At 42.2% G+C, this 9,931-nt stretch overlaps 1 protein-coding gene across 1 annotated transcript; it reads left to right on the top strand.

Moving 5' to 3' along the window:
* The first annotated feature begins 1,553 nt into the window (after positions 1 to 1,553).
* LOC311104743 (protein ATP1B4-like) lies at positions 1,554 to 8,583 on the top strand. Its single transcript, XM_084146640.1, has 9 exons — positions 1,554 to 1,731; positions 1,953 to 2,022; positions 2,717 to 2,942; positions 4,740 to 4,868; positions 5,001 to 5,108; positions 5,618 to 5,817; positions 6,627 to 6,683; positions 6,835 to 6,927; positions 7,046 to 8,583. The coding sequence occupies exons 2-9, from the start codon at positions 1,957 to 1,959 to the stop codon at positions 7,205 to 7,207; spliced, it is 1,041 nt and encodes a 346-aa protein (XP_084002766.1). The 5' UTR covers positions 1,554 to 1,731; positions 1,953 to 1,956; the 3' UTR covers positions 7,208 to 8,583.
* Positions 8,584 to 9,931: the final 1,348 nt, after the last annotated feature.

Raw genomic sequence — 9,931 nt, 5'->3', positions numbered from 1 at the left:
ACATCGACAGATTTTTCAACTAGTCGGCTCGGGTATTAGAACCAGCGACCTTTCGGTTACTGGCACAACGCTCTTAACCACTAAACTACCTGCCGCCCGTTATAATACAGTAGCCTAGTTGTAACAGTTATTTTGATCATAAAGGACGAAATATTAGCTGACAAAAGGCTCATTTTACACAAGAGTGGACTAAGATAGTGAATTGGAGATGTTCGAGCGCCACCCCATGTCAAAACTGAAAATAGCCATCAACTCCTGGAATCTGCAGGGCTCTACATGGTCATCTATTAGCCTACTTATTTCAGGTGTCATCAAACTGCTCACTTTCATTGTGATCCGCTCTAATAGGCCTACTACCTATGCGTCATAATTAATTACAAACCTAATCATACAATGTTTGTGCCACACGCCACGCGTGGCAGACATTATGCTGTATCTGATTGGACATTCAAGGTGGACACAATTTATTAATTAAATTTATTTATTTATTATATTTTGCAATGATTGCAATTCAATTAGCCTATGGTCTTTTTAGTGCATCTACCTGGCCTTTCACCTGATCATCTCAAATAAAACGGGCTAAGCCGTGATAATGTAACTATGCAAATTGACAAATACCAGGGTACATAATAAATAAATAAATGATAAAAGATAAGTAAAGCAAACATGATATAGGTTAACGTTATAAGGTGTAACAAGATCTAGCAGTGTTAAAATAACTATCTACATTTGATTAATAAGCAAAGTGTTAAAATAACTATATGCCTATAACACATATATCACCCTTCAGTGTGCCTTACAAGCAAACCATTTGATTAATAAGCAGTGTTAAAATAACTATCTACATTTGATTTATAAGCAAAGTGTTAAAATAACTATCTTGGTGCGTGCGAGAAAATTGCCCTTCACAAATAAGAACCAAAATTAGCACAATGGTAAAGAATATATATTTTTCCATGACGACATGTCTCCTTTCATGTAAAAAAAATAGATTAAAAAAACTACAACAAAAAAACAGCCAGTCCATGGGACGTGACTGGCGTGCAGATAGATAGCCCTTGATGATGAGATCTACTTGAACTTCGCAGAACGACAGTTTATGGTGTATCGGTCGATGATGGACGGTTGCACACATTGGGTCTGTACTGTCAGAGTGAGATGCAGAGACTTAATGCATGATCATCATATACACTATTGAAATGTTCCAGTTGCATGCCATTTTGCCTAGCCTTCAACAAACAATGGCCATTTAAAAAAGCACAAACATAGATTCAAAATTAGTGATAAAACCCCAGTTAATGCAGCTTTGTGCACGACGGTGACTGACTGTAGCATGTTGGGAATTACATAAATATTATTTTTGGTGTGCTGCGGCTTTGCCTGAGTCTCAGCTCAGCTCAACAGACAATGGTGCTCTGGTGTGCGTGTGCAGAATACCGTACATCCGTCCCCGCACAGTTGCCAAAAGTTCTTCTCTGATAGAAAAAAAAAGCCCTTTGCTACCCCCCCCCCCCCACACATCCCCACCAGTTTCCCTCTTTTCAGTGTGCACTCATTCATTCTATGCTCGCTTAGTTGAGAGGAGATTCTCTGTGCCCGGCTCCAGTTGTGTGCGTAAAACTTTCTAATGAAATCAAAAATTACTTTTTGACCAATTTAGAATTCGTTCTACTTAGGGTCAAGAGGGATTCAAGACACTCACAGAACTTTCCCTGCAAAAGAAAACGTCAGGTATGTCAAGATTAGTTTTTAATCTTTTTGGGAAATCAGATCCAGGAGTTGAGCCCCAAAAATGTTTAAAATAGTTTTTCAGTGTTGTTTGGTCCTCAAATTTAAAAAACAGTGCAATGGATTTCCATAACTTTCTAAGGATGTTAGGATGTGTCCCTCTAATTCCTTGGGGAGGGTAGTAGATGTGATTGGTTTAACAAGTACCTTTCTCCACTGTGAAGAATAATGGAGCCCAATTCTACTGCGGGAGGGGCTGAGGAAGAGCACCATGGAAATTACTCACCAAATCCAGTAAGTCCACTTTAGAATACAGAGGATGACATGAAAACTAATTGATATCTGGGACTTATTCTACTGTCTACAAGTGCATGTCACAAGAAGTTTGGGGGTATCATACCTCAAGGATTTAATTAATAATTAATTAAATTCCCATTTCTATCTGAATATAATATAATAGGATACGATAGAATAGAGAGTTCTTAAAAACTCCACTTCATTAAGGAAGTGACATTCTAAAAACACCAGGGGGTTCCACTGACCACTGGGGATCTTTCTGGGGCCTCTGAATGCTGAGAATCAGTGTATAACATCTGGCTGTCGCCGTGACCCTCTAGCTTGGCTGCAGCTGTTGCTCCAAGCAGGAAGGTCAGCCTTGAGGAGGAGAGATATCCCAAAGAGGGCCACCGGGGTCACAGCGAACGTCAATTTAACAGAACATGGTGGGACATGCTAGAACATGATGGGACAGGACCATCGCGGAGTAGTGATTTTTTTTTGTAATTACTCGATAAAAAGGGAATAATAGCAACAAAAAAAATAAACATGGCGGTTAACCTAAAAAGCATGGCTGATTATAATAATCCAAATATGTCTTTCTGTAATGAGTTGGAACTAATAGATAGTGATTGATAACATCGTGGCATGGCAAAGTCAGACTGGGAAGATTCTTACCTTCCTTTTCCCGTCTCTTTTTTCCTTGTGCCAGTCTGCCGAGGTGGCGCCTGGCAAGCACGCGGTGTCAGAGGCCTTGGAAGAGGTGCAGGAGGAGTTGATAGAACATCAACCTCTGGAGCAGGAAGACCTGAACTTCGAGAAGTGGAAGCCCAAGCCAAAGCCCAAGAGGACGCTCCACGAGAAAGCGTTCGATGTGAAGACATATCTATGGAACGCTGAGACCAGAGAGTTCATGGGCCGCACTGGGCATAGCTGGTGTAAGTAGAAGTGCTCAGTAGTAGCCGTAGTAACTGTGTGTTGCCCATGCATATCATACCACACAAAATATTTAACCCACAAGAAAACGAATGCAGTGTTCAAAGCTGCAACAGGCCTGCTGACACATTGGTACTTAATTTCTGTAAAAGTCCAATAACGTCACTCTCATTTATAATCGCCAATGGTTGAAGGTAAAAGTGCTGGTTTCTTGGCTTATTGTTTTTGGATGATGGTTGGGGTGGGCTTGGGCGGAGGGGGGGGTTTAGAAAGAAATGTGTCTCCCCAGTCCCTCGGCCCTGCTCACTGTACTGTGAGTGAGTGTGTGTCCGAGCTCAATGTTTACATAGGTGCACAGACAACTCTGTCCCGATGCGGACAAAAACAAGGCTGCCTGGGGACGGCTTCCCGGTGGGAGTGCGCTGTTCTGAGTCACACGCTGGCCTAAAATCACATTCCTCATACCCCTCACCCGGCTTTCCACTGCCTTTTTCACAAAGCCCCAATGACCTCCGCATTTGACCGTAGCATGCTCGTGGCCCCACGGTCACAGGAGAACACGTAAAGAGTAGACAAGTGGGGGTTTTTTCCCATAGAGAGAAAAAGTGGTCAAATGTAATTGGCGGTTCGGTGCAGTCCGTCAGACAAACGTTCTTGGCAGAGACTGTTTCCTGGAGTTTGTTGAGTCAGTGATGATGGAGCAGGGCTCTTGATCCGACAGCCTGGTTTCTATGCGATCCGACAGCCTCGTTACTATGTGACTCGTTTGGGTTTGAACTCCCTCAAGCCGATGCACTACCATACGAGAGCACTAACATACGAGAACGGTCCAAGGGGCCAAGCTTTGAGAAAATGTTGCAAGCAAGAGCATGTTCCTCCTTCCTTGTCTGAAAACGTGTTTTTTTTCCTCATCGTGCCCAGTAATGTAGAAGACAAGAGGCCAGGCTCAAGACAGGAAGCGATAGCTTCAGAAAGCAATGTGTGCACACTTGTGAAGGAATGGGGCCCCATGTGCCTTCTGGCAAGAAAGGATGGGGGACTGAGTTTGAAGTCTGTGATGTGTGTCCTGTGTGAGAGGAGTGTGAGAGGGGGACACAATACCAGAGTGGGGTGATCGGGGCTCCTTGGAGCTGGCTGCGGCTCTATGGCTGCAAAAGACCGTCACTATGATGGCAACCGGAGGTTCACTGTGTTCCTGAGTGAAAGGACAGCTGGGAGAATTCTCACTGAGCTCAAACAGAAAGGCCTTTGTGGGCTCAGGGGACGCAAAGCTGGCTGCAACCAGTCCCCTGTGAAATTGCCTGCGCAGCAAAAGCCATTTAATTTAGGGAACGTTTGGGTTTGATTAGTTGCTAATGGACTGTTAATTGTAATTTGGGGAGAACAATGGCAGTTCTCAGGGTTTCCTTTTTTCACACAGTTCAGGTCATTTGAATGAGTTTGTTAACAAATTAGTTTCGTAACAAAGTACAAACTGATTGGAGTGATTTCCATTTACAGATGTGGAGAGGCAACACTTTTGTACTGGTCAAACACATTGGTGAGCATCCTGAGCAATGACAGTAGAAGTGTCTAGACAGCCCAGAAAGTTCCAAATTCCAACATAATAACTGGAGATTCTTTATACTTCATTATTTTCCCCAACTCAAATCAACAAATTTCCATTCTGATGCACGTTGATAGCCATAACCACAACTATTACCCTTGCCGTTCTTCTCATGAGCTCCATTAAATTGAGTTACTGTGACTGTGAATGTAACTGATTCTCTATATCTGACCTCCATGTTACCTCCTTCTAGTTCTGATCATCCTCTTCTACACTGCACTGTATGTCTTCCTGGCGGCCATGTTTGGCGCCTGTATGTGGTGCCTCATGCTGTCCATCAGCCCCTACCATCCAACCCACAACGACAGGGTGATGCCACCAGGTAAATATGAATTCTAACCCCCCACTCCCTATTTCTCTCTCATTCTATCCGTCTATCCATCCTCCATCCCTCTATCTGTCGATTCTATCTGAACGTAAGCACAGTTGACTGTCTATGGTTTTCCTTTGGCAGGTATGACGATGTCCCCACAACTGGATGGGCACTATGAGATCGCCTTCAACGCCTCCGACCGCAAGTCTTGGAAGAAGTATGCAAAGCTAATGGAGGAACAGCTAAAACGTGAGTCAGATACCATACATGGTGGAAAAGTTGGCATTTTGCCAAACTTGAATAGTAACTTGCAGGAGTGTGGTCTGAAAGTTAGCTGAGGATAATGTTTGTTTTTGCTGGGTCCGATGGGATTCAAATGCTGGGTACATGTTGGGGAATGTTGGGGGTATGACATTGAAGCAGAGCAGGCACACAGTTAGTTAATCCTCTCCCCCCTACCTTCCCTACCTTTGTCCCCTGTCCCAACCGCCACTGGGAGAGCTGCATGCTGGGAAGGGAAAGCCTCTTTGTGGGCAGAGCGTATCCATTGAGTTCTGCAGCTTTTTTTTCCTTCTTCAGCGGCCCGCTTTTGTCAGACTGCCTGAATCAGAGGCCTGGCAGAGCAATCGGTTTATTTATGGGGACCCCCCCCCCCCCATGTCCCTAGTTTTTTAACATTCTCAATTTCCTTGTTTCAGTACTAACCACTAACCCCCCATGAAAAAGCGAAAAATAATTGTTTAATGTCTCTCTTTCAGCGTACAATGATGCCGTACAGGAGCAGAGGAACATCCAGTGTCCGCAGGATGAGTACTTCATGCAGGACGACCAGGAGGAGAGCGCAGAGAGGAAGTCGTGCCAGTTCAAGAGGTCCTGGCTGGGCGAGTGCTCAGGGCTCCAGGACCCCCACTTTGGCTTCTCCCAGGGGAAACCCTGCATCCTCCTCCGAATGAACCGGGTAAGACAGAGCTCAGATCAGATCTTATGAGATCTCCCCCATGGAGGGCCCCTCTGTTAGCCTGGTCCTAGATCTGTTTGTGCTGAGAGAACACCTCCTGTGGTCGTTGTCATGCCAAACATGGTTGGCACAATCACAGGAGTTGGCAAAGACAGTCCAAACAGATCTGGGATCAGGCTATCCCTCTATAGTATCAGTTACCTAACATGAATTTTCATCCTATAGCTGCATATATCATCAGCGATTGCTAAGAGGTAGTGTTATTTGACATAATCGTAAAGTGGAGTTTATCGATGAAATGGAGGAAGATGCCATTGAGGTAATCTGAGATAGATACAGACATTTCAGTGACATCTTGTGGCCATTGTGAGGAGCATATAAAAACGTTATTGTGATGTGGATACAGCAATTCTGTGACTCCAGTCAATGTTATTGTTACCATTATATACTGTAGCCTATAGTTGTATTGTCCCCATTTGGAAAATTATAGAGTGAAACCTGGTGGGGATATCCAAAATTAATTGTTGATGATTAGACACATTTTTTAAAATTAAATGTTAATAAATCCTGGCTTGGTAAAGTTGAACAAGACACCATATACAGCTGGTCTCAGCTGGAGGTTAGAATGGAAACATTCCCCTTTCAAAATTATGTGGATGAGAACTTATGGCATGATTGGTGAACATCCTCTAAAGAAATCTGAAGACAACCACTGGGAATGCTAAATATGCATTGAATTGCAACATTGTTTCTCAACAAAATGATGATATAACAATACAAGGGTCCTTTTATTGCTCTCTCACCTGTAGATTCTTGGCTATTTGCCTGGCCAAGGCACTCCAGTAAATGTGACCTGTGGAGTCAAGGTACAGTAACAGTCAGCATTACTCCCTTTCAAACATCTCAACCATAACCTGGCTGTAAAATATCTCTTCGTAACTGAATATCATAACTGCTGATGGAACATGGTGTTAGTCACGAAAATATGACTCACTATGTGACCTCTCACTCTTTCAGAAAGGAGTGCCAGAAAGCTTGGGAGAACTCCAGTTCTTCCCCAAAAGCATTTTCAACCTGATGTACTACCCATACTATGGGAAGCTGAGACACGTAAGTGAGGATTTCCAGCAGCATGACTTCCACTGCTGCTCTCATGATCTAGATTATATGCATGATCATAGTGACGATAGCCACTCAAGTTGCTCGTGTCCCATATCCCTTCTCCCAGGTGAACTACACAGCGCCGGTGGTGGCCGTGCGTTTCAATGGGCTGCAGTACGACACCCACATCATTGTAAAATGCAAACTCAATGGCAAGGGCATCATCAATGATTCACCTACCGATCGCTTCCTAGGCAGTGTGTCCTTCTCCTTCGATGTGGGCGCATAGTAGTATTCCCCATCCTACTGTTGGTGTGGTGTCCCCATGACAACCAGGAGACAGGAGAATATAGGAAAAAATCTCATTATGTTGAATCCTTGTTTTGACCAGCTTCTCTCTTCTCCCATTCCCTCCCGTACCCTTGTGCCTTTTGCTGAAAATAGCTAAATACTTTTGAATGTTAATGGATCATAAGCACACACCACACAGACACCTCACCGATAGTCCTGAGCACAAGATAAGTAGACAAGCTGAATATTACCACTTAATACTTAGCAAGATTAATACCACTAGCTAGGTTTATGAAATACAAGGTTAATCTCACAGGTATATTATTATACAGTACAAACTGCCCTATAGTTAGTCTCTGTAGCTATGCAATTCCATTTATAATTTAAGACATTATTAATAGACCATTATTAATAGACAGAAATACCTACTGTACAATAAGAATATAAGAGGAACATGTTAAGCACATTTTGATTTGAAATCAAATTGTGTACTAATTTCTTTTGAATTTGTACCTTTCAACATCATATCTATTGTGTTTTGTAGACTCCAAAGGCTACCATATGAACAATGGCAGGACACTTTTACTTACACAGTAAAAAAAGAAACAGACTAGGTTACATTTCAGGTTTTGTTGTTGTTTGATAGCTCCTTATTCTACATGTATTGATAATATATAAGCCCTATGCCGACATTTTGTTTCCTTTTCTTTTGTATGAACACAACAAGACTGCTACTGAGAATGTAACACTGCAGGCTGACATTGATCACTATATTAGCTGATGGACACTAAGATCTACTGTGGAAACAGAGTCCACACTGTTGTTAAACTTGTATACCAGTCTTGCACGCTCTTAACGAAATAACAGGCTATTTTGATATAGGCCGAGAATTAATCCTTGTTACTGTATCTTTGCTATGATTCTACTAAACCTGGTATCCATGTTGTATTTATTCTGATGTATACTATAATAAATACAATGTTGATAAGAACAATGTTTTTCCATAGGAATGTATTACCTAATTGTGTAGCAGGCCAAAATATATTGTTTTAGGTAGTGATATCTTTTTACATGAAACTATTTTCTTATGTTGAAGGTTGTCAAGCAGAGTACATTAAACGTAACCTATTACACACGCACAAACAAGATAGGTCTACTTTGCCCAGATATGTTCAAAGGCATTGCAGAATTATTTATTCATTTTATTCCATAATGTTGACATGGTGCAATCAATTATCAAAACTGCCTAAAGAATTGGAGATTCTAGCTAAGAAATATTCAAAAAGTGAGCGTTATGCCCATTCATATTGTTTAATAAAACCATAACACTGTAGCAAATGTAAACAATAAACTTGAAACTGAATGGACTAATTGAACAATGTGTATCTGTCATTATGTACTGTTAAGAAATCCTGAAAAAATTACCTGATTTGACACTTGTCAAGTATCAAACCACAACATATCAAGTCAGATCAAATGACATTGTTTATTTGAGAGGCTTACTGATGCGTAAAACAACAAACACTAAGGTTTAGTGATTCATTCTAATGGCTAAGGTTACGGTTAAGGTTAGAGATAAGGTTAAACTTAAGTTTATGCATTAATTCTGAGTGGTTAAATTAAGGGTTAAGGTTTGGGAAAGGCTTAAAACAAAAAAAACAAAAAACGAGTGTCTAGCACTGGGATTGAATATGCAACCCTCCGAGTCTGACGGCTCGATCACACCGACAGCCTCATTGCATTTTGGTACACCAGCATTGCGTTGCAGAGGCAGTTGCAGTGCATTCTGTGTGGTGCATAAATTGGATGTATCAAACGTATGCGTCAAACTGTATGCGTAGACGGCTTGACAGAAATGGTAGCAGAAGGTGAATGTTGAACTTTTGTTGCACACATATCCAGATGATGCTGCGTACCATTTTGTGTAATGATGCTGTCGGTGTGATCAAGGCGTGAGTCTGCAGTTTAAATGCTTAAACACAATGGATTAAACGCAAGCCTACTAGATGGTAAAAGGTGCTCACGTTGCACCTAGTGGTCGGTTCAGCGTCCGCATTTGGCCAAATCTGGTACCTGCAGAATCGGCACATCCTGGTGTATTCCATAAGAGAATGGGTTGACCGATCCATAGGAGAGATGAACTGTATATCTATCCATTGTTCTCTATAATACATTGAGGTCCATAGTGATAGTGCGAGAGTAAAAATTACCTGCTTTGTTTTATATTAATAGTTAACCATTATATGCTTAACATTGTTAAAGAGATTGTGATAACTTGCAATACTGTGCTTCTGAGAAGGGATGGTTCAACTCTCTGCTCCCTGCAGCTGGTCTGTGCGTATCGTCAAGGACATGGGGCGACTCAGAGATAACTTGCGACTCGGGATAGAGGTAAAACTTGAGGGACAGAACAACCTGTTATTGTTTTGTATCATCTTTGCTTCTGAGTAACTTGGTCACACGGTATAAGACAAAGAGCCTCTGAGAAGTGACCACAGTGTCTCAGTTCATCCTGTTCTTCCGTTATCTTTCAAGGGCACAGCTGTGTAAGGATGTGAGGTGAACAGGCTGGCTTGAACGGAGGGGAGTAACGGAACTAACGTTATCACTTGTTTGTGCGCTATGAACCGATACACATAGTCACGAGAAGAAATGAAGGTAGCTTGTTTTCTTCCGAGCTGACATGGAGGGGTGGAACCAGCCATGACTAAGCATTTTTAGG

This window comes from Coregonus lavaretus (assembly GCF_964263955.1).
Source record: "Coregonus lavaretus genome assembly, chromosome: 29".
Taxonomy (NCBI): domain Eukaryota; kingdom Metazoa; phylum Chordata; class Actinopteri; order Salmoniformes; family Salmonidae; genus Coregonus; species Coregonus lavaretus.
The sequence above is the reverse complement of the archived record's forward strand: the minus strand, read 5'-3'. Positions and strand labels throughout refer to the sequence as shown.

What these genes read in the sequence shown, in the direction of transcription:
- LOC311104743 (XM_084146640.1), top strand. Translation starts at nt 1,957, where the DNA reads ATGGAGCCCAATTCTACTGCGGGAGGGGCTGAGGAAGAGCACCATGGA. An exon ending in ATGTGACCTGTGGAGTCAAG is followed by an intron (nt 6,684 to 6,834) that starts GTACAGTAACAG and finishes TCACTCTTTCAG; the next exon opens with AAAGGAGTGCCAGAAAGCTT. An exon ending in ACTATGGGAAGCTGAGACAC is followed by an intron (nt 6,928 to 7,045) that starts GTAAGTGAGGAT and finishes CCCTTCTCCCAG; the next exon opens with GTGAACTACACAGCGCCGGT.